General features: G+C 36.6%; 1 protein-coding gene and 1 pseudogene across 3 annotated transcripts in view; both read right to left on the minus strand.

Annotated features, from left to right (window-relative positions):
* Atr (ATR serine/threonine kinase) overlaps positions 1-25,716 on the minus strand; it is a 90,972-nt gene that overhangs the window by 52,076 nt on the left and 13,180 nt on the right. For all 3 annotated transcript variants that reach the window (XM_051206944.1, XM_051206953.1, XM_051206961.1), the window contains exons 9-21: positions 23,132-23,324; positions 22,667-22,923; positions 21,792-21,982; positions 21,610-21,710; positions 21,162-21,333; positions 20,236-20,406; positions 18,212-18,406; positions 16,022-16,207; positions 13,435-13,527; positions 9,695-9,825; positions 7,994-8,137; positions 4,745-4,838; positions 3,574-3,699 (exon numbers count right to left, since the gene is read on the minus strand). In XM_051206944.1, the coding sequence (XP_051062901.1) occupies positions 3,574-3,699; positions 4,745-4,838; positions 7,994-8,137; positions 9,695-9,825; positions 13,435-13,527; positions 16,022-16,207; positions 18,212-18,406; positions 20,236-20,406; positions 21,162-21,333; positions 21,610-21,710; positions 21,792-21,982; positions 22,667-22,923; positions 23,132-23,324 (2,054 nt within the window). The remainder of the gene's footprint in view (positions 1-3,573; positions 3,700-4,744; positions 4,839-7,993; positions 8,138-9,694; positions 9,826-13,434; positions 13,528-16,021; positions 16,208-18,211; positions 18,407-20,235; positions 20,407-21,161; positions 21,334-21,609; positions 21,711-21,791; positions 21,983-22,666; positions 22,924-23,131; positions 23,325-25,716) is intronic.
* Positions 2,288-3,206, minus strand: LOC127238381 (Y-box-binding protein 1-like; annotated as a pseudogene).

The raw sequence follows: 25,716 nt of genomic DNA on the forward strand, positions 1-25,716 counted from the left end.
ACCTCTTCAAATAAAAGTCTTAGGAAGGGATCACTTGTAAAAAGAGTACTTCTTTAGTTCTTGTGTATTTAAAACTGTTCCTAACCATGATACTCTAATAAGCACAGCTGGAGTCTTTTTGTTTTGTTCTGATTTGTTTTTGGAGAGTCTCTAGACCCCTACCTAGTTTCCTCACCCTTGCCAATTAATTCTAAAGAGTGGGAATGCTAGAGAGATGGCTTAAGAGTTAAAGAGTACTTGCTCTTGCAGAGGCCTTGGCTTCAGTTCCCAGAACTCACAGTGTATCTCATAACCATCCATAACTCCAATTCCAGTTCTGACCTATGTAGGCTATGTATGTGGTATATACACATAGGTGAAAAATTCATACATAGAAAAATAAGTGTAAAAAAATTAAACAAATTTTCAGTTTTTGGTCTAGAAGCTCTGAAATTTTTATATTACCAAAGTCTATAACTTATCTGGGATGACTACTTGGCATTTTCTTTATATAAAATGTATTACTTTAGTATTTATAATAAATATTTTCTAGGAATATCTTTTTAATTAGTTTTAAATATTAATTCTGTCCTATTGCTTTGGTATCTTAAAATATTATTTTTAATGCTTTATCAACAACACTTAAACTTTTTAGTAAAATGTATTCTAATCCATAATTTGTTGTTTTTTTTTTTTTTTTTTTAAGGTTGACTTCTTGAGTTCAGTTACCTGAACTCAAGGGGTTCATATCTTCTTGGTCATTTGGTCATGTTCTTTAATCTCATTTATTTATTTAAATTTTTCTAAAGAGTGTGTGTGTGTGTGTCTGCACATGTAGCACACAGAGACCAGAATAAGGCATTGGATATTCTCCTCTCTCACTTCATACCTATTCCTTTGAGGCAAGGTCTCCCAGTACCTGGGGTTTAAGTTTTCTTTCTATGATAGGCTGAAAACCAACAATTCGTCTTTCTTCTCCAACTCAGAGCTGGGAGTATGGGCATACATATAATGCATGACTTATGTAGGTGTTGAGATCTGAACTTTGGTCTCCATTGTATAGTGCTTACTATACAAGCACTACTATTAACCAGTTAGTCACCTGTTCAGCACTCTCTAATTAAAATTCTCATGAATTTTTTAAATTTACAAATATTCAAAATTCTTAATTCAGATTACAGTGATAAATCTAGTTTTCTTTTACTTTTTGGTTGCTTTTAAGAAAGAATTGTCAGCTGGGCGTTGGTGGCGCACACCTTTAATCCCAGCACTTGGAAGGCAGAGGCAGGTGGATCTCTGTGAGTTCAAAGCCAGCCTAGTCTACAGAGCGAGTTCCAGCACAGAATCCAAAGCAATAGAAAGAAACACTGTCTAGAAAAACAAAACACAAAAGAAAAGGAAAGGGAAGGGAAGAAGGGAGGGAGGGAAGAAGAAAGAAAGAATTGTCACAACCATAAAGAAAGGAAGAAAGGAAGGAAGGAAGAGAGAGAGAAAGGAAGAAAGAGAGAAAGAGAAGAAAAAGAAAGAAAGAAAGAAAGAAAGGACTGTCACAACCATAAGACTTTAAGACAGGTTCTCACACAGTACCTTGGGTTGGTTCTCAGTAATCTTGCCTTGGCCAGCCTTTCAAGTATTGGGATTATAGCACCATGCTTGGATTTCTTTTTGACTTTCTCTTTTTCTTTTTCTTTGTTTTTTGAGACAGAGTCTTACTATACAAAGCCTTGACTGGCCTCAACCTCTCTATGTAGACAAGGCTGGCCTTAAACTTAGCTCTATCTTCCTCTGTCTCCTCAGTGCTGGGATTAAAGACATGCACCACTATACCCAGTTTTCTTATATGTAATTTTTCTATTCATAGTGAATCATCCATATAAACTCTAACAATAAGCATTTTGCCAATCTATCATCTTTTCTTTTCTCTCTCTTTTTTTTTCTTGAAAAAACCAAGTTGTAAACTTTTTATTACAAATTAAAAATGAAGTTCTTAAAAATCTCAACTTGACCAGATATGAAACAATTTCAAAATCATTAAAGGTGTATTGAGAAAAACCAGACTTTTTTTTTTAAAAAAAAAAAAAACACGTTTGTCATTACCAAAAAGAGACATCTTTAGGTAAAAATAATAAAAACCCCATGCTGCATAGATAATTGTAGGTAGTTCTAGTGTATCTGGTCAACGGGCAAAAAGCAAGCACTTAAGGTCTTCAGCTCCAATCTTTGTTCATTTCTTATTGCTGAAACTTCATATTCATTTCTTCTTGTTGGATGACCAAACCAGATGATGGTAGAGATGGTAAGCCGGCATTTACTCAGCACCACCCTGCTCAGCCTTGGGAGTGTACCAATTCTCAGCTGCTTTTGTCTCTTTGCCATCTTGTGGTTTAGGGTTCTCTGGGTGTCTCCATCGGTAATTGAAGTTGCAGCGATACCGACGCTGAGGTGGCTGCTGACCCTGGGTCTCATCTCCTTGATTTTCCTTGTCCTCTTCATTGCTGTCCTCGCTAGGCTGTCTTTGGGGAGGAGGGCCCCTGTAACCCCGATACATATTCTGTCTCACTGGTCTACCTTGCTCTCCTACGCCCTGGTTGTCAGCACCCTCCATCACTTCTCCTTGCACAGGAGGGTTGGAATACTGTGGTCAACGCCCATAGGGTCTCCTCAAGAAGTAAGGTGCGAACCCTTTGCCTGCGATGGGGCCAGCGTTATTGGGCTTGGCCTTCAGGAGCGCTTTCCGATCCCTCATTCTTTTCCCCGCTCTCACTATTCTGGTAATTTTGCTGGTAATTGCATGGAGGACCCCTACAACGTGGCTAGCGTCTATAATGGTTACGGTCTGCTGCGTATTTACTGCCTTGAACTGGAACTCCACCAGGGCCTTGTAACATTTGCTGCCTCCGCACCCTTTTCTCCTTCAACATCAAACTCCACAGTCTCTCCATCTCCTATACTGCGAAGGTACTTCCTGGGGGTATTCTTCATTATGGCAGTCTGGTGTACAAATATGTCTTCCTTCCTGTTGATGAAACCGTATCCGTTCCTTACATTAAGTCATTTTACTGTTTGCAAAACCTTCGTTGCGATGACCTTCTTGTCCCCGCCAGAGGGTGCCGCCGATGTGAGGCCACCCAGGCCACCACTACCTGCGCTGCTGCCCATGGAGCAGGTCTTGGTGTGGCAGCGCTGAGGGCGGCGGGCAGCTGCTGGGTCTCACCCTTGCTGCTCATGGTTGCAGTGGTGGTGACTGGGGCCGGAGGCGACTGCTGCGGCTCCTCCCAGAGTGTGATGGTGACAAGGCCGGTGGCGGTGGGGCTCTCAGGGCTCTCTGGGGTCCGCTCTCTGTTCCCACTACCAATCGAACTCCTATCATCTTTTCTTTAAACTTAAGTTCCCAGTATGTTTTTTTTTTTTTTTCCCTTCATATAATTAGAAAAACATCACTTTAGCATACTTTCTTTTTTTTTAACAGGGTTTTTCTATGAAACAGTCCTGGCTGTCCTGGAACTCACTCTGTAGACCAGGCTGACCTCAAACTCACAGAGAACTGCCTGACTCATTAAAGGTGTGTGCACCACTACCACCCAGCTTGCATACCTGATTTTTATGTAAGGTGTCCTTCAAGCTGGTAAGAGCATGAATACGAACATCTACATTTTCGTGTTGAATTGCTTTCATGGACAGCTGGAGAGTGGTTTGAAGGTCAGTACTCTCAGATGTCTCCTAGATAAAGAACAGAAACACATACCTTATTAACTATCCTAACAACCTCTGAAAGGTCTGTGTTCTGTATATAACAAGTTACTATTACGATAGCTAAACTATAACCCAACTACAAGTTTTTCTGTCCCTTCCTTTGCAAAGTCTATGTCATCAATAGTTTTTGGAGGAAATTATTTTTATACTAAAATCTTTAGAACTAGAGATTTTCTTCTAATTAAATAAAAATATCTAAAATAAATGCTTCTAGATAAGAAATACAAGCTTTCCTTAATTTGCAGAGGCTACATAAAGACCCTGAACCAGGTCTGTGAAGCTTGTGGATAATTATACTCAATCCTTAAACTGCTCAAAGTATTCTAGTTTCTGCCCTGAAATTATATGGACTCACAGTATTTTCGTAATTTCATAAAGTTTGTAAGATTTCAAGATGATCAAGAATAATTTAGATCTGTCATAGTGATACTATGATTTGTAACATGATATAACTAGGATCATCCCATACTTTCCCCTCGGAATGTAGAGGCTTTTATTTAATGCTAATGTGTCTCTCCTCTAAATAGGATATAGTGGTGGTGCATGACTATAATTCCAGCATTTGGACTGCTAGGCAGGTAAAGTATTCAAGACCAACCTCAGCTACATACTGTATGTGAAGACAGCCTTAGCTGTAAGAGACTGTCACAAAAGAAAGCAAAACAAAATTAAATCTAAAAAAATTTTTAAATGATAAAACTTCCCTCCCAATGTCATGGGTTCACAGTACTATTATCTAATCACCATGGTTGTATATTTTTTGCTCTCTCTCTCTCTCTCTCTTTTAAGACAGAGTTTCTCTGTGTAGCCCTGTAACTTACATTATAAACCAGGCTGGCCTTGAACTCAGAGATCTGCCTGCTTCTGCCTCCCAAGTGCTGGGATTAAAGGCACGAGCTAACATACTCAGCTTTGATTGTAAAGCTTAACTTTGTAAATTTTAACTTTAGTGGAATTCAGGAGCAATTCTGTATTTAAGATCTTTAATACCATAAGTAAAGAAATGAAATACCTTTCTATATTCCTGGAGAACTGCTTTTATCTTTTCTAATTCTGGATGATCGGGCAAAAAATATATTTCATGAAGAAAATCTTGCACAGCATCCCTAATAGAAACATTTGCAAGACTATGAATGTAAAGTAAAAGTTGAGGGTAAAAAAGCTAATAAAGTTCATACTTAAAAGCCCTTTGTGATTATTCACATGCAAAATAACCTTCCTGGCCATGTCTAGGGTCCCAGCTAAATTAACAATTTAGCAATTACAACTAATTAGCAATTGTACTAGGAATAAGTCAATGGTAGAGTGATTGCTTAGCATGCAGGATGCCTGGGCTCAACTGATAATATTACAAACTAAATAAAATAAACAAATAAATTAGAACATTTAATAATGGCAAATAACCAGACTTTAAAAAAAAAATCATCCTTGATAGTCTGTCACATCAGTGACTCCCAATAAATCATGCTTCTCAGTATGCACTCATACATATATATCCCATTATTCTTTAACACAGAACAGGTACAAGAATTACTTTATTGCTAAATACATGTGGGATGAAGCACAATTAATAAAAACCCAGAGACAGATATTGAGGTTCAAGCTGAAGATCAGAAAAGCAAAGCAGCCAAACCTGTAGAGTCCTTACCTCTACCAAAGCTCAGATCAAAGGGGGAGGGGTGATCAAGTCCTCAGAGTGACTACAGACTGCAATGCTGGCCACTAACCTCAGACTGCCTTGAGCTCCTGCCTTATATTCCTCTCTAGTGCTGTGATTAAAGCCATGTCATTCCAAGTGCTGGAGCCAAAGGTGTGAGCTCTGTTTTTCTTTTAGACTAACTGACTCTCATATTATCCAGGGTGGTCTTGAATTCACAGAGATCCATCTGCCTCTATGTACTGAGTGTTGGGATTGAAGGTGTGGCCACTACACCTGTGCTCTATGGCTAACTATTGGCTTAGGTATGTGACTAACTAGTGGCTTAGTGTGTGTATGGCTAACTAGTGGCTTAAACCATAACTAGGTGTGTAGCTAACTAGTAGCTTAGCTCAGCTTTATTTGTTAGATCACAAAATATCACTGCAGTGGGAGAAGATATGCTGTAGATAGGAAAGGACTTAGGTCTGGCAGTTCCATTTCTGTGCTCAGGAAAATACTGACTCATCATGCAATAAATCTGGCTACCAACATGGATAAGACACACAGAGAAGAGAGAAGGGCCCTGACATTACATGGACACAAGAGGAGTCCACTTGAGTCTATGTTCTAGTCAAATGTGGCCATACCAGTGATTTTTAATGATACCATCATAAAAAATAACAATCTGAACTCAGCCTAAACTACAAAATCATGAGCAAATAAAGGAGTTCACTATTTCTAAGGCACCACATTGGGAGTGATCTGTAATAGCAGAAAGTAGTGGAAACCAATCCCCAAATACAAACTTTCATAAAGAAATTTTAGAGAAAAATATGCAAATAATCTTTATGCTATAACATTTTAGTTGCTTAAATCATAATAAAATATTTGTAGGTTTAAAACCTTTTAAATTCTAGTCTTTATTAACACATAAAAAATAAGAAATACCTAGCATGTATACTGTTAGATGCTAAGTCCTGTGCTAGACATAGAATAAAACAATCAAAAAACCAATAAACAAACCCAAAACAATTTCATTCACTGAGGAGGGTGAGGGCCTTCCTAGCACCTAGCATAAGAAATTTTTTCTTATGACATAAAAAAGTAAAAAAAAATTATTCTACCATCTATAACAATGAGCATGTGAATATTTGTATAATAACTGAAAAGAGATGTGAAAAGTGATGTTAGTGATTTTATTGTTCTAGAATGTAGAAAACAAAAAAATCTAAAAGTATTTTCAACATATAAAAAGATATTAATCTTCCCTTTTGAGTTTTCTTATCTGAATGTTTACTGGAATAACTTAAAGAAATGGCAAAAGCATATGGATGGACACGTGTGTAGTACTTAAATCCTAACTTTTCAGAGGAATTATACAGAAGTTAGTAACAGGGAAAAAAAAAGCTTGCAAATGTGTTGGAAGATATTTTAGGGTAAGAAGCAGCCTGAGTAAAAATTTAAGTGGGGATAAAGTGTGGTCTGTTCTTTTGCTAGTCCATGTTTGCTACAGCCTCCTGTTACAGTAATCAGTGGGACTGGAAAATCAGTAGGAAAAAATTTCAAGAAGTAAGATGTGTCTAGCTTTAAAGGTCAACCTAAGAGTTTTCAACTCAATAGTTAGAAAATAGACAATCAGAGAACATTTCTCTATGTTGAAATAATACATTTAAAGAGATTTTTTTCTGCTACATTCTTTTTTATTTTTACTTAATATTTTTTTTCTTACTGTAAAAAATCAATCCCTCTCATTCTCCCATGCCCCCCACCAATCCCCCATCCCATCCGCTATCTACTCCCCAGGGAGGGTGAGGCCATCCATGAGGGATCATCAAAATCTGTCAAGTCACTATGTCTCTAGGCTAAGGGAATATACCTGATTTAAATGAGAAGAAGAAAGGTAAAATTATCTTTACCAACTGAAAATTGCTGATCTATTACCTGATGAGTTTTAAATATATTATAGTAAAAACAGCACCCACTGAAAATCTATCTACAAAATAAGTAGTTACATATCAATAATTTTAAGTTACTCAAGGACTCTACATTTTAAAAAGGTAACTCCACATTATCAAAGTAATACCAATACTTTGAGACACAAAAAAATGCATTTTAGAATATTTTAGGACTGGAGAGATTGCTCATTGGTAAAGCACTTGGCTGTGTAAGCATGAGGACTTGAGTTGGATCCCCAAGTAACACAAGAAAGTATGCTCCTATAATCCCAGTACCAAAGAAGCAAAGACAGGGAGATCCTTGGGGCTTTGCTGGCTAGGTAGATTAGAGAAATCAGTCAGGTTTTAAAAAGACCTGTCTTTTTTTGTCTCAAAAAATAAGGTGGTGCCATTTAATCCCAGCACTGGGGAGGCACAGGCAGACAGATTTCTGTGAGTTCAAGGCTAGCCTGGTCTATATAGTAAGTTCCAGGAAAGCCAGAGCTACACAGTGAGACCCTACTTCAAACAATCAAATAAACCACAACAACCACCACAAAAATAAGGTGGAGAATGATTGAGGAAGATACCCAGCATCAACCTATGGTTTCTGAGAGTGCATGCACACACATATACACACACATGCATATACACATAACTATTTTATGCTTAATTTCAGGTACATTACCTGTTTTCAATGATGAGGTAGTGAAAGATAGCAGCAGTTTCTTTTGGCTGCATGTGTATAAGAGGTAACAAAGCTACTATGACATGACTGAGCAGGGGGCCCAGGTAAGCATGATCCAGGCAACGAACAAAGCAATCCCATGCTCTAAGTGAAAAACAAAAATTAACTCAAAGTATTTTTGTGTTTGTAAAGTAGCATCAATTAATTGTTAGCTGATGATATATACATACAAGAGATTAAAGTAGATCAATGTACACACAAAAACACAAAGTGATCTCTAAGTTATATTAAGGCAAACAAAACTTGAAAACACCAACTAACCAATCAAATGAAAAAATAAAACAATAACCAAAGTGAAAAGAGTATCTTGGGACAAGATCAATACAAAAGAAAATTTGAATGTCATGTATTTATACATTTGCTTACATAGATAATCCATAAGGACAGTACAACTTAAAAAGACTTTTTTTTTAAACTTTATCATGCTGTACACACATTTAGAAGGAATTGTAGTTGAAGACTGGAAGTGATGATGCACATCTCTATTAGCACTTACAGAATAACATCACAGAGTTCAAGGGCAGCCTGGCTATGTATTAAGACTCTCATGAGTCTTAATAACATGGCACAAATGCCCCCATGGGCAGCAACAGCAAGCCATAGTTTCTAGGCATATGTTTTATATAACCATGGGATGAATGATATTGTACTTAACAGCATACTACTGTGTTTGAGAGACTACATGAGATACTCAACATTTCATTATAAAGGGTCTTTGTGTGAAATGATTTTGGACAACTGAAAACTACTGTAAGTGCTCTGAGCTCACTTAAGCCAGGCTACATTAGGCTATAGTGTATGGGAGTTTAGGTACATTAAGAATATATTTTCAGTCCCAGCATGATGGTACGTGCCTATAATTTCAATACTTGGAAGGCTGAGGTAGGAGGACTTTTGAGTTCTGAGACAGCTTGGGCTACATAGCAAGACAATGTCTCAAAAACACAAAATAGAATGCTCCAATTTGTGATACTTTCAACTTGCAATGTGTTTATTAAGATGTCACAATCTCTCCACACTTCTCCAAATGAAGGACTAGCTTCACTTTTAAAAAAGAGGGCTAACTGATTCTTCTTGGAATAAGAAAGTATTAACTTATTTTTTATTTTATAGGAGCCCACAGTTAAGAGACTTTGAAATTTTAGAGAGACTTAAGTGTTTTAAAGGAATTGAATGTTTTTTTTTCCCAAGGCAGGGTTTCCCAGCAGTTATGGAACTAGTCCTGGAATTCACTCTGCAGACCAGGCTGGCCTCTAACTCACAGAGATCCACCTGCCTCTGCCTCCCGAGTGCTGGGATTAGAAGCACCGCCCAGCTAAGAATTGAACTTTTAAAGTTGGAATTTAAATTTTAAAATGGGAATTTTAAAGTCTGGAACATTTAAAAGTTAGAATATTTTATATGCGACATTAACCATAGCATCTTGTGGATGAACAAGAAAAAGGTTATGACTTAACAAGTGATGTGTTTCTGTGTCAAGTTGACAAAGGGTCAATTGTAATGGCTAGTTTAATATCAATTTATTTGGGAAGAAAGCACTTCAACTGAAAAAAAATGTTCCCATTAGATCAGCTTGTGGTAAGAACTCATGTTAGTGTTTCCTAGAAATACAAGAAAACATCAACTATGACAGTAATTTACCTGCAACATAACTCAGGAAAATCATCCTTGAATCGAAGGCCAGTTCTCAGCGTGGTCATCATTTTTACTCTCACAGAACTAACATGTTTAGGTCCCATTAACTTCATCAAAGACATCAAACTATTCAAAGCCTTCAAAAAAATTAGTGGTTAAAAACAGAACTTATAAACAAGATGTTAGAAGCAAACAAGAGGTAGAAGTAAGTGTCATGACATCAATGTACACAACACAAACGGTCTAATTAATGCTGGCCAGTTTTGTTTGTTTGTTTTTGTCCTCTGACTTCTACATGAGCACTGTTGCACACTAATGCTAACACACATCCACACTAAAAACAGAAATACCAACATCAGACCCAGATGAACCATAAAATTCAATTATACAACTGAAGCTCAAGCTCTCAGTTACTGCTGTCTTATGTTTTCCATTGGGCTGAATATCATGGGCCTGCAACCATTAGAATTATTACCTAACAAGTACAAAACTAGCTGAGCAAGAAGGCTGTCATAATCCCAGCACACGGGAGGCTGAGGTGGAGGACTACCCTAAATTCAAAGGCACCCTGAGCTATAATAACAAAAGTATAAAGCTAATACTGATTCTGAAATGTTCTTTGAATCTGGAATCAAGCTATGGGTGAAGTTACATTTTCTTTGCATATTTAGTGATAGAGCCAACAAATTCTTTAGGCCAGCTTGAGTTGGATTTCCTATTTGTCATTAGAGAAAAAGCTGCAAGATAGCCAAAACAACCCTATACAATAAAAGAACTTCAGGAGGCATCACCATTCCTGACTTTAAGCTCTACTACAGAGCTATAGTTCTGAAAACAGCCTGGTATTGGCATAAAAATAGACAGGTAGACCAATGGAATCGAATTGAAAATCCTGATATTAATCCACGCACCTATGAACACCTGATTTTCGACAAAACAGCTAAAATTATACAATGGGGCAAAGACAGCATCTTCAACAAATGGTGCTGGCACAATTGGATGAGGGTGTGTAGAAGACTGCAGATAGACCCATGTCTGTCGCCATGCACAAAACTCAAGTCCAAATGGATCAAAGACCTCAACATCAATCCAGCCACATTGAACCTCTTAGAAGAGAAAGTAGGAGGTACCCTTGAACAAATTGGTATAGGAGACCGCTTCTTGAACGTAACTCCAGGGGCACAGACACTGAAAGAAACAATTAATAAATGGGACCTCTTCAAACTTAGAAGCTTCTGTAAGGCAAAGGACACAGTTGACAAGACCAAACGGCAGCCCACTGACTGGGAAAAGATTTTAACTAATCCTATATCCGACAAAGGGCTGATCTCCAAAATATACAAAGAACTCAAGAAACTAGTCAACAAAACACCAAATAACCCTATTAAAAAATGGGGTACAGAACTGAAGAAAGAATTCTCAATGGAGGAAATCAAAAAGGCTGAAAGACACTTAAGAAAATGCTCCACATCCTTAGCTATCAGGGAAATGCAAATCAAAACAACTTTGAGATACCATCTTACCCCTGCCAGAATGGCTAAAATTAGAAACACCAGTGATGACTTATGTTGGAAAGGATGTGGAGAAAGTGGAACACTCCTCCACTGCTGGTGGGAGTGCAAACTCATACAGCCATTTTGGAGATCAGTATGGCGGTTCCACAGGAAAATGGGAATTAGTTTACCACAGGACCCGGCAATCCCCCTCTTAGGCATATACCCAAAGGATTCACATCAATGCAACAAAGACATCTGTTCAACTATGTTCATAGCAGCACTATTTGTATTAGCAAGAACCTGGAAGCAACCTAGATGCCCCTCAATTGAAGAATGGTTAATGAAGATGTGGCACATCTACACAATGGAATACTACTCTGCAGAAAAAAATAATGGTATCTTGAAATTTGCAGGCAAGTGGATGGCACTTGAAGAAACCATCCTGAATGAGGAAACCCAGTCACAAAAAGAGAAACACAGTATGTACTCACTCATATATGGATTTTAGAACTAGATCAAATGATCACCAGCCTATAATTCACATCACCAGAGGAACTAGGATACAAGTTGTATTCTAAGAGATTCATATAAAGTCCCTCACAGAACTGGGAAGGGACAAGTCCCCCAGACCTCAGGTAAAGTGGGGGAGGACAGCTAATGGAGAGAGAAGTAGGAGAAAATGAGGGGGAGGAGAGGAAGGCATGTGCGACCAGGAGGATTGAGCCTGGTTAGGAATGGAAAATAGGAAAGAGAGAGAGAGAGAGAGAGAGACAGAGACAGAGACAGAGAGAGAGAACATAAAAGAGGGAGCCAATATTGGTTTGAAGATAAAGTTGAACACAAAGAAAGGTCGAGGGAACTACAAGACTGCTCCCAACTAACAATCTCAGTTCCCATGGAAAGGCTACCATAAATGCCCTTCCCGGAGAGTGAGATCAACAAATAACTTCTCCATGGAGTCCTCAACTAATGCCTGTTGAAAATAGGAGCAAACACCCATACATAAACACTGAGTTGAACTAGAACCCAGAAGCAGATGGAGAGGACAAGACCATGCGGTAGAAGTACATAGAGACAGCTTACCTGAACAAGGAGGAGCTATGGGCCACTAGACTGATAGCTGGGAAGCCAACAGGGGACTGACTCGGACCCCCCTGAATATGGGTCTCAGCCAGAAGGTCTGAGCAGTCTAAGAGACCTCAGACAGTGGAGCCAGGATGTATCCCTGGTGCACAAAAGGACTTTGCAAACATATCCCCCATGGAGGGATAACTGCCTTATTCTAGAGATAGGAGAGAAGCCCTAGTCCCTACTTCACAGGACCTGTCAGATCTACATGACCCCAACTGGATGGCATTCCCCTACATATGGTATTGTGGTGGGGGGTTGGGAGGGGAGGGTGTTTAGAGTGCATGTGAGAGGGCAGAGAGGGCAAAGGAGGGAAGGAGGGAGGGAGGGCTAGAGGGGAGGGAGGGAGGGAGGGAGAGGGAACTGGGATCGACATGTAAAATAATAAATTAAAAAAAAAAAAAAAAAAAAACGCTTTGACTCCAAAATTTAAGTTGAAGAACAAGTTACTGGGGAAAAGGATTTCTATTTTTGTTTCCACAGAAAATGAAAAGATGTGGATTCCTTCCAGACTAATGTGGTTTGATCACGCCAGACCGCCTGAAACAGAGTACAAGCTGATCCTACATTCCAAACAGCTGGACAAAACAGCCCTACAGACTACAGCTAGGATATCTGAATCTTCTTCGAATCCCCCAAGACAGCGCCCCTTACCAGCAGGAAGTAGTTTGGAAAGAACAACGCCCAAATTCCCAAATATTGTGTATAAATGTTTGTTTTCATTTAATTGGACTTTGTTATATAAAATTAAATAAAAAAATATGTATATATATAAAAAAGAGAAAAAGCTGCAAGTGGTAAAATTACTATTTTTATAATGTCTAAAGAGCAAATATATGATACTCAGTAATAAGTGTTAAGTGTTTGGCTGCTTCTCTTTTTTGACAGTCTCATACTCGGCTAAAGCTTGTTCGGAGCTCACTATGCAGACCAGGCTGGCATCAAACTCTCAGCTGTCCTTTCAGCCTCAGTCTCCCACATGCTGAAATTACAGGTGTGAGCTACCACACCCAGCTTGTTCAATGACTTTTTACATCTGAATGTTTGTAAGTAGAAGCAGAACTCATGTACCCTAAACATTCAATATGAATTCTGGCCCCTTGGAATTCAAATACTACTTACCATTTTCTTATCTTCAATGCCAACACTGGAGCTCAGTAACTGCATATTAAAAAAGGCCAGAATGCCCAACAATTTTGGTTGCAAATAATCAGCCTATGGATTTAAAGAAAAGATATCATATGTTTTATATATAAAGTGTCTCTTCTTTCCCTCTGAACTAGAGATTTACAGAACTCCTAGTGGGCAGCTTCCTACCATTGAACTATATCAGGCATGAAAAATGACAAGAAAAAGAGCTAATGATGTGTGATCACTAAAATATGTTCCAAGGTAGCATGGCTTAATGCTGAGTGACATATCTGATTCCCATTACCTTAGGGTTACATTCACAGCTAAGTGCAGAAGAGGATGACTCTGTACTAGTAGACTGTGAAGAGGGTTAAGTATCTACCCTACATGTCTCTCTAGTATAGAAACTCTTACCAAGCAAAGAAACTGGGGCTTGTTTTCCAAGACCAAATTTACCTTTGGTTTGTTAATCATCATTAATATTTTTTGATTAGCAAAGTACTGGGTTTAATCACAGCATCTCTACAATATGTATTTTGTAAACTTCTGATTTGGATTGAAATTAAACTTTGGTATAATAAAACAAATTCCCTATCCTATGTTCTTAAATAAAATGTAGGTATAGGTGGCACTCAAATCTACAGATACTCTATCTAATTTTAAAGTTCTTGGCAACTAGACAAATAGTACTTTATTATGTATATCTGCCATTTTCACCAAATACATTTGTTTCTACACTGTCATGCTAGGTACATGTGTAAAAATAAGCACTAATAAATGGCAAATTAGCAGGAGACACTAAATAATTCCACACATAAAAATGGTTGTGATAAGTGCTATAAGAAAATAAACATGAGTATGTGATACAAACTAGAAAAATGAATTCAGTTGGGGTGATAAGGAAACTTTGAAGAGCATCCAGGAAATTATTATTGTAAGTACAGAGACCATCTAAAATAGCTACAAATCTGGAAATTTGCCGTACCAAAAAAAAAAGCAAATAGAAAGAGTTTAACAAAAACAAAAGGAGAATGGAAAGGCACACTGTTGAATATGGTCTTACAGATTTAATTTGAAGAGCTTATACATTATTTTCAGGATTTGGCTAAAGCAAATGGGTAGATAATGGTACAAAATACCATTGCCCAAAGTAGGGAAGATTAGGGGAAACAAGTCAGAAAATAATAATAAAGATATCTTTGAGATCTGAGATTACACATAAATAGCTCAATGTAAGGCAGCTGCTGTGCTGGATAACAACCTGACACAGGCTACATTCATCTGAGGAGGAATCTCAAGTAAGTATTTCCATCAGACTGGGCTGCAAGCAAGCAGGTAGGGCATTTTCTTAATTAGAGATTGACAGGAGAGGATCTACCCCACTGTGGGTGGAGCCAAACCTGGGTTCTATAAGAAGGCAGGCTGAGCAAGCCACGGGGAGCAAGTAAATAAGCAGCACTCCTCCAGCCCCTGCCTCCAGGTCCCTGTCCTGCTTGAGTTCTTGCCCTGATTTCCTATGATGATGAACTGTGATGTGGAAGCATGAGTCAAATATGCCCTTTCCTCCCCAAGTTTCTTTGTTTCATTACAGCAGTAGTAACCCTAAGACATGTACAAAGCTCTAGGTTTGATCCCCAGTACTGCAAACTGGGTTCCTTAAAATTCTCTTTTAGAACAAGCACTATTCACTGAATGTATTTTCAGATAAACATTTGTGTGCATGCCATCTATTTCCGCCTATCTAACCTATATGAAAACCAAAGTTCACAGTCTAAAAGTCTGAATTGAAACATAAACAATGGAACAATTACCAAAATCATCCCATCAAAGCAATGGATCAAAATGAGATCACAATGACAGGACAAAGCCAATTACACTATTCAAAATCACTCCAACATGAAAAGAAAGAGAAAAACAAAGAGAAAAGAGAAAGCTGAATATGTTGGCATAGGCCTGTAATCCCAGAACTCAAGAATCAGAGGCAAAAAGATAAGGGTTGTTCAAGGCCATTCTCAACTACATAGGGAATTTGAGGCAAGCCTGGATTTTAAGAGACCCTGTCTTGGAACTAACAAGCAAGCAAACAACAACAAAAGAAGAAAACGTAAAAAAGGAAAACACATCTTTCCTTTACTCCAACAATGAATTTAATTTGGCTTGCTTTGTCAAGGATTAATTGTAAGAAGAAACAAGATGAGGCATATCTGGCAATTACAGAAGGGAAATAAACCTTGTTGTTTACTTATTAAAAAAAAATAAATCATTCCAGGTGTGCTGCTGCATGCGTTTAATCCCAACAAAGTGAGCTCTAGGTCAGCCAGAGCTATACAGTGAGATCTTCTCTTCAAACAACAAAGGTGGGGTACTTTTAAAAAAAAAAAATCCCAAGAATAACCTGGAAATCCAAATGTGTAGTTAAATCTTCTGTGACCATACAACTTTAGCCTTTTCTAAAACAGAAATACCACTTACAATTTTAAAGAAATACCTATATTTGGAAAATGGGGTGAAGGGTCTCCTTAGCTTCTTGAATAAGCTACAAAAAAGGAGAAAAACAAATCAACATCATGCGCCTTACCATCAGTTCAGGTGATGTGATATCTCGTGGTCCCTGATATGGATCATCACTAGATGCAAATGAGGCAAGTATTGACAAACCGTTGAAAACTTGTTGATAATGTTCTCCAATACGTAGCAATAATTCATTATGCAATCCCTGAAAATCCTGTCTTAACAGACTCCCCAGCTCAATTTCTGTTTCATTCTAAAGACATTTAAAAAAAATATTTTCCTCATATTAGCATCTAAAAAAAAGTACACTGATTTTTAACATGTTATTAGTAAATCAAGAGCTCTAGGTCAAATGGCATTGCTTAGTAATAGAACTAAGAAAAGACAATGGCAAAGAATTCTAATCTTGTTCTCTCCTGATAGGTATTCCATGGGCTGTATGCAATGAAGAAAAGTGATCAGACTTAATTTTGAAATAAAATGTGAAAAAAATCTTATGGTTACCTAAAGTCTTTTTACACCAGCAACACAGAATTTACAGATGCATAGACCATGGGAGCAAGGACAGTGCTACACAACAAGTTTTTGTTCAGAATGCTGGAGTTTGAGTCCCAGCTGTCATTTTTAGGTTGTCCTGTGATTTAGAAAAGTTACCTAATCTAACTTCTCACTGCCTTATTTCCATCATCTGTAAAACAAAACACTGGTTGAACATTCCTAATTAAAACCCAAATAGCAATTCTTTTGAACACTGTCACTACCAGAAGCAGAAAATTTCATACTTGACTTGAATGACAGTCAAAATGCAGGCACATTAAAAATATTATATAAAATAATAATAATAATAGTTATTGCTATTGATTTTTGAGACAGGATTTGTCTGTATAACAGTCTTAGCTGTCCTGGAACTCACTTTGTAAACCAGGCTGGCCTCAATCTCATAGACATCCACCTGCCTTTGCTTCCCAAGTGCTGATATTAAAGGCTTGTGACACCACACCCAGCTGAGCTATACATTTAAGATGTGTGTGAAACATGAACGAATTCTGTGTTTAGACTTTGGTTTCATCCTCAAGATATATCATTATGTATATGCAAATATTCCAAAATGCAAAAAAAAAAAGAGAGTAAAGAAAAATCTAAAATTTAGTCTCAAGCATTTTATTCAGGAGATAAGCTGTACTACCTCTATCTTGTCAAATAACTGAAATGATGTAGATAGTATGTGGACAGAGACATTTCTAACATATAGTGTGTACTACATAAATATTATCATTCTGTCTCTATAACACACGGTTAATGAAAATCATTAATTGTCGCTGGTTCACAAGTGAAAAGAGATCTGCTGTCCTCTTAGAGAAAAATAAAATTAAGGTTTTCTATTCCCATAGTTTTATATTCCTCAAAAGACGCTGTTGTTAATGTAAAAATCAAAAAGAAACTCAAGCTATAATTTTAAACTTAAAAACTAGCAAGACATGCAAACCTAACAGCCTAAATCCATAAAGAAATGAGAGAATAAAGTCCCAAAAGTTGTTCTCTGATATACACATGCACAATGGCCCAAAGCACCCATGCACTGTCTCTCTCTGTCTCTTACACACACACACACACACACACACACACACACACACACACACACTGAGATTTATTTTCTTTTCATGCCTATAGTGTTTTACCTATACGTATATATGTACACATGAGTGCTTGGTGCCACAGAGGTCAGAAGAGGGCATTAGACTCAGGACCTGGAGTTACAGAAGATATGATCTGGTGTTAAGAACTGAACCCAGGTCTTCTGTTCGAACAAGTGCTGTTAATCACTGACCCATCTCTTCAGACTCATTATTAAATTATTAATCATTTTAAAAATAGGAAAAATTATAATCAGAGTAGCAAGTAACTAAACCAAACACAGGCATACAGTTAAATGTAGTTGTCTCTACCTATAATTACTTATACATTATCAGCTATTTTATAACTGTAATCAGCACAAAATTACTAAAATAAAATTATGTAAGAACATCATCCATGAAAATGACTATTCTATTCTATATGGTAAAAGGTCAAATATCAAAAGAAAAATTCTATTTAGAATCTCCCCAAGACAATGATTATTTAATATAATAACATTTATACATATTCTTATAGTATAAGCTATAAATTACTCTCTACTTCCACATTACAACATTATAATAGTTTTCCCAATAATGTTAACTTAAATAAAAGAATAAAACACACACAAATGTTCAAATACCTTCAGATAATGAAGGGCACGTTCCAATTCATCTTTGGTACAAGAACAAACCAAATGAGAAAAAATATATTTGAAGTTATTTATTAAAATCTCTCGACGATTGACATTTAATTGTTTTCCTAAAGTTCGAATGAGAGCAGATGCTGCAGGGCTTGCTTTGGCAGCAAGATCAGGCAGGAGAACTTGTAATGTCCTCTGAAAAACAGCACAATCATTATTATCACAAAGTATATTTGTCTAGGTGATAAAGTGTTCAAATAAGCTGTCTGCAAAAGCATCCTTTAATGCCACATTAAGTCATGTATGAATTTATACTTGTATTCATTCAGCTTTGCCATTTACTCACTTGACTATAATACACTGGTATTACTTTGATTAGGGCCCTATATATACAGCAATGAACAAAACAGGCAAGATACCAATGGCATAGAGCTTCTATCATATGTATTAAGACAGGGAACAATAAGGAAATGTAAAAGTAAGGAAGACTGGATTCATTCTTTATTCCTATTACACTGTATGCTAACTCAAAAGAAGCAAATTTTTCATTAATATGTGTTAAATGCACAATCTAAAGTAAGCCTTAAAGCTGATGTATCTTTGCCTGCATTTAAAGAATAAGAATGTAGAGAATAGCCATAAATGAAAACCTAAAGAATGTTTTAGATTATAGAACTTATGCTGCAACATTACAGAACACAAATACAACCAGCATCCAATACTGCAACAAATCTTTCATCTTTGGTCTATTTAAGATCTAATTCATTAAATTCACACAAAATCCAAAGATTAAATAGTTATGATTTTGTTTATTTATTCTACGTGTACCCAAAGAATACTACTACATGTAAGTTATTATTCTCAACACGGGATATAACAATGAACAAGATTCAGCCCTTGCCTGATGGATGTGACATTCTGTCACTCAAGAGACTGAGGCAGGAGGACAGCACATTTGAGGACAGTCTGTGCTATAGAACAGTGTCCAAAAAAGAAAGAAAACAAACAAAACAACAAATAAGTAGGTTTGTATTCATAGACATACCTTATGTTAATAATCCTTTTAACATAATTATACTTAGGCTAAGATGGCTACATAAAATGGCTTAAATTTAGACATTTAGTTTCTTAGCAGAGTTTTATTTTGCCAATGGGCAATGTTGCAAGAAACATGAGTGGCTTTGATGGAATTAATGAGTAATAAGGTATGAATACCTTTGTGGTTCCTATACTATACTATTACAATTTCTTTGTATATGTAACCAATTTATAAGCAATTTAAATTTATTAAAATAAAAATAAGAAGATAATATGCTCCATCATCCTTTAAAACTTAGCTATAAGTTCACAGGTTTCCAAGCCATCACATGCTACAAAGTCTGACATCTGAATTCATAGCAGATAATACCAATAATTCTGTATTTTGTAATTCAACTTCTTAAGGGTAAATATTAGCTTTTCAATAACCAATGTTACCCAAGATGGTACTAAAAACAAATGGACTCAAATAGTTAACCTAAATATGATATCACTGAATATGATACATAGAACAGTAAATAAAGATATATATAAATTTCAGTTTTACCGTACAAACAGTAACCTCATCAAAGTAAAAAGAAATAAACAATTTGGGGGTTAGGGAGATTGTTCAGGTGGTAAAGAGCATGCTACATAAGCATGATGACCTGAGTTCAATGCCCCACAAAACGGTAGGCATGGTGACACATGCTTATAATCCCCAGTGCTATGGAGTAGAGACAGAAAGATGCCAAAGGCTTGCTGCTCAGCCATTCAAATTTACCTGTCAAACTCTGGGGCATTATGATAGACCCTGTCCTCCACACCCACCTCGACAAAACTGATAGACAGGGTACCCCGCCCCAACACACACACACACACACACACACGCACGCACGCATAAATGCATGCATGTACTTGTAGGGTTTTCTTTAAAAACAAACAAATGAAATATTTAATTGAAAACTTCAAATAAGTCAACTACACACACACATATTGCAACTTACAGTTAGGAAACGATTAAGATCAGGAAAGTCAAAAACATTGGCAATTTCTGACAAAGTATTTAAAGCCATTTCTCTATGGTGAGCAACATCTTGTTTTCGCATCTCAGCAGTCTGGCAAGGAGTACCTGGGAGTGCTGTCATCTGACTGGAGTGGAGAGATTCTACCAAAAACTAAAGCAAAAACATTTTTCTTAGTTTTCAAACAAGGAAGGAATTCTAACTAACCCCACCTCCCCGCCCACCAACTAATATTTTTTAAACTAGCACAAAGGGTAGTTTCAATTTCTATACTACCAGAGTTAGACTCACTCAATTCTTGTAATTACCTTAATGAGATGAATTTTGTCACAATCTCCATTTTACAGAAATGCAACCAGACTTAGTTAAGAAACTTCAATATCATGCAAAGGATTATATCACAAATACAGGGTAAAAATCAATATTTTAACATGGTCTAATTTTTCAGTCATTTGATTAATATACTTTTCTGAAAACAAAATATCATGTTTATAATATCAACATATAAAAGTTTATCATCACTAAAAAAGGATAAAAACTGATAACTCCTGAAAGCTTATCAAGAATATAGTAATTTAACAAATTATTATAGATGATATTCCTTTTCATTTATAACTCATGTTTTCAGGCCAATATGTTTAAATATAAATGGTAACAATTCAGTTCTAAATAAATATAATTTTAAAAATAATTCTTTAAAACAAGTAAAATAAGACTTGCACATGTTCTTTTTCTTAAGCCCAATCTGGTTTCGAAATCCTGGACTTAAGAGACAACACCACCTCAGCCTTCCAAGTGAAGTAACAGAGATTACCAACACACATACTACTTTGCCTGGTTTCTACTTCTTTTTAAACTCCTGTAAAATGTTGCTATTGTCCACTGAAAGGGTGAATGCTGGCTTTCACCTGACAGATGGGTTTCTTATATTGGCTGAAAAAATTTTGCAGTTTCACACTTTTAGCTGCAACTAGGGCTCGAATCTCTGTGTATGCCGCTCCAGAGACAGACGCTGACTTAGACAACAAACAATGCAGTAAGTGCAGGAGTGCAAAAGGTATCAAATCTCCTTTTGCTGCCCTGAAAAACAAACACAGGTATACATAGGATTAATGTCCAGAAACGAATGCAGATCCACAAATAAACATATGGCGAATCATATTTTTCTATAATATACATCTCATATCACCATTTACTCTTTTTTTCCCCAGTGCTGAGGAATGAATCCAGGCCTTTGTGTACAACAGGCAAGTATTCTAGCACTGAACTACATCTCCAATCCTACTGTCTCTAATACTAGGCAAATAAGACAGTGACAAAATGACTAACTTTCATTTCAAACCCTGTCAAACACACCTTCCAATGTCCCCTGTTGTAAGAATCAAGGTATCCTTCAGTTCGCTATTTCTTGATATTTGGGCATGTGTATACGCTTCCTTCATTCTTAAAACAAAAAGCTAGAAAAGCAAATTCATTGGTCAGAAAAGCTAGATTTATAAAAATCTGTATGTTTTAATTTAAAATTTAAAAGTTCCAACCTCTTTTATGAATCCATCTTCAGAGTCCAAAGATTCCAATATATACTTAATATTTCCACTAAAAGCAATTCTAACATCTTTGTCTGGATCCTCCATTAAATTTAATAAAGTCCCAAGAACTGCTTTAACCTCTGTTTCATCTTCTTGAAAATCAAGATGCTTACAAAGATGATGCAGATTGTCTATGAAAGCTAAAGTGAGACAGCATATATTTTATAATTTGACACATCATGTATCACAGTTGTACTTAAAAATACTGTCAGCAAATAGGACACAAAAACAATACCATGTTGCCTCATACATTAATATCTAGGCATACACAGCATATATAATTTAAGGAGATTAGAACTTATTATTTATTTTTGTTTAGTTTTTGTTGTTTGTTTTGAGACAGCTCTCACTGGGAAACCTGGCTGGCTGGCCTGAAACTCAGCCTGTAAACCAGGTTGGCTTTGAACTACAAAGATCTACCTGCCTCTGCCTCCCAAATGCTGGGATTAAAAAGGCATGTGCCACTACAACTAGTAAATTTACCAATTTAAATTACCTTATACTCAATAAAAGTAACAAATGATTTAAATTTAAATCCTAGAATCTAAGTTATCAAATGATAATTTTAGGTTTTATAGATCACTGTCTCTTAGATTTAAAAATAAACTTTAAAAATTAAACTAAGAGGGATCTTAGACTTACTATCAATTTTACAGAATTTAGGGGGTTTCTAAGAACCACTTAGCAGCTATATGAAAGCTTGTGAATGAACTGCAAGTTATTACTAAACACATGGATCTTCCAAGTGTGTATGGAACTCTCAACCCTCCAACAAACTCATGCCCAGTTTCATTGGAATTTGTTTGAACTAAGTAACTGCTCACCAAGTTTTACTGGACTAGGTGTTTTTTCTGCCAGCAAGAAAAGGAATGGCTTGCAGACAGAAGCTCGTACTTGAGAAGCTGAGCATTCGAGCTGAGGAGTGGCTTTCAGGTTCTTACAGAACAGGTCCACATGTTCAAAGAGAGGCTCTACTGAGGAACTCGTCAAATAAAACATGCCATGAAGAGTACATACAAGTTGACCAAGGATAGAAGCAAATTCTTTTTTAACGATGTCAGAATCATCTTTGACTCTATCTCTGTGGAAAAAAGAAAAGATACTAAATTCTCCTAGTAAATATTTTGGATTAGATTTCTTTAAGACAAAGGGAAAGAAAAGGTAAAACTTAGAAGGGAAAAAAATATAATTTTCAAGCTAAAAAGCATTATTTACTTTATATATTCTGCAATAATAACTTAGAAAGACACAATCACGCCATATAGCCAAATTAAAGTCTTAATACATACATAAGCATCTTGGGAATTTGGTCACAAGAATTCTGCTGCTGCAATAAGATAAAAAATCCTTTAACGCAACTAGCACGGATTACTTCATGGGAGCTCATCAGGGCCCAATTATAAACTGCTGTTCTCCATTCAAGAAATATTCTTCTTGGAAACAGAGTCAGAAGAAACACACATTGTGACTGTGCCTGTGGAGCTAAAAAGAATAAACTTTATTAAACAAGATTTCTTTTAAAACTTTAATTATTTGGGGAGATAGGCAAATGTACCAAAACTCTTGTATGGAAGTCAGAGGACAACTTGTGGGAGTCAGTTCTTTCCTTCCACATACAGGTCCCAGGAATCAAACTTAGGACATCATGTTCACTAGCAGGAGCCTTTATCCACTGAGCCACCTTGTCAGCCATTAAGCAAAGTTTCTAAGAAGTTAATTTTACATATTTGTAGGTGTGTGCTCAAGTGTATACATGCCTGTGTATGTATGCTGTGAAATTAGAATTTAAAGTACATACACTATCTCATATAATTAAATATTCTCAGAAAATAAAGCAAGAACACAGAAAAATGTTTACTTACAAATTTGTTATGTAATTAGGGAAATACAAATTGAAAATCACATGTATCAGATTGGAAAACATTACGACAGTTACCTCCTTGAATTTTTATTGTTCTTAACAGCAAGATATTTTAAACCTGGTGATGTCAAGCACTGAACACAAATCTCATACTCTACTAGCAAGAATGTAAACTGGTGCATCTTTGGAGAGCAATGCAACAGAGCAGAATACAAGATGTCAAAATCCTACAGCCAAGTAATTCCACTCCTAGGTAGTTGTCTTCAAATAGTGCTTTAACTAGTATACATATGAATATCCTGATCTTTTTGAGAATTCAGATTCTTAATCAGTATGTTCCAGCAGGACATAATATACTCTATTTCTTCTGTTTTTAAATCTTGCATCTTTATTTACTTTTATTATATGAAAGTTTTGCCTTGCATGTATGTCTGCCATGTGTGTGTCTGTTCTCTGTGGAGGTCACAAGAGAGTATCAGATCCCCTAGAACAGGAGTTACAGGCTGAAGATACTCTATTTCTAAGAAGTTCCCACAAGTTTGCACTACTAGTCTATGAATAGTACTTCAAAGATCATGGTCTTGGGAAGATTTAGTTACTAAAAAATATTCATAGACTTAAAATTGTCAACAACTAGAAGCAACTAAATTGTCCATCGATGCCATGATAATGTTTATCTTTTTAAAGATTTAGTTGTATTGCTTTAAATTATGAATTGAAGTGGGGGAGCAGGATTTTGCATGTGAATCCAGGTGTCTGAGAAGGCTAGGAACATCGGAGATGGAGTTACAGATGGTGTAAACTGCTTGATATGGTGCTGAGAACAAACTCAAATGTTCTACAAAAGAAAGCAGCTCATGCTCTTAACCACTAGACCATCTCTCCACCCCTGATACTGTTTGTCTTATTATTGCTTATTAATAAATAAAATATGAGAGATTACATGAATCATCATAAATAAACCCCATAAATAAAATGCAGTGAGTCAGTCACCGGGGCCCATGACTGTAATACCAGTATTAGGAGATCAAAAGTTCAAGGCCAGCCTCAGCTACACAGTCAAGTTTGGGGCTAGCCTGTTCTATCTAATAGCCTATCTATACAATAAAGACAATATTGACTAACAAAATGCAAGTTGTAAAAATGAAAATAATTCTTTATGTTATGTAAGAAATGCATAATAAAGATAATAAAGCAAGAATGGTATTATCTCTAGGAAAAGGAGAGTAATAAACTGGCAAAGAACAATCAAAGGGTTAGTTTATTATTTATCTTTCATGTTTTGAGTCAGGGTCTCACTAGGTAGCCCAGTCTGGACTTGAACTTGTAATTCAATTCTCCTGCCTTGGCCTCCCAAGTGCAGGAACTATAGGCATGCACCACCACATTCATCTCAAAAGATTCTCACCAAATCCTTAACATTTTTTCTTTCTTGTTCTGAGACATTACAGGCCTATAAAACTCCACCATTCCAGTTTTGGCAGGCCCTGGGGACGAAACCTGGAGTCTCTAGTGTACTAGGTCACAGCTCTACCTATTGACTAGGGACTCCCAGCACCAACATTTTTATTTATTGAAGTAGAAAGCTGATATGAGTGTTTAGAATATTATTCTTTACTCTTTTTATGTACAGCCCTAAAATATCTCATAGATTTCTTAAATAAAGATTCTTGTAATTTTTTATTTATTTATTTATTTTTAAGACAGGGACTCACTCTATAGCTCAGGCTGGTCTAAAACTCATGGCAATCCTCCTGTCTCAGTCTCCTCGGTGCTGAGATGGCAGGGATGAGCTACCACACCCAGTTCAAGATGAAGATACTTAAGAATACATTTCAAATTCTATACAGATTAAAAAAAGGATATAGGTGTAGGGCAAGTATCCCAAACTCCTTTCTGTGCTCTTCAAAGTATTCTCCTTTTAATAGTATTATAAATTTGCTGGGGGGTGTGTGCATGCCTTTAATCCCAGCACTCGGGAGGCAGAGGCGGGCGGATCTCTGTGAGTTCGAG

This window comes from Phodopus roborovskii, unplaced genomic scaffold (assembly GCF_943737965.1).
Source record: "Phodopus roborovskii unplaced genomic scaffold, PHOROB, whole genome shotgun sequence".
NCBI classification, from domain to species: domain Eukaryota; kingdom Metazoa; phylum Chordata; class Mammalia; order Rodentia; family Cricetidae; genus Phodopus; species Phodopus roborovskii.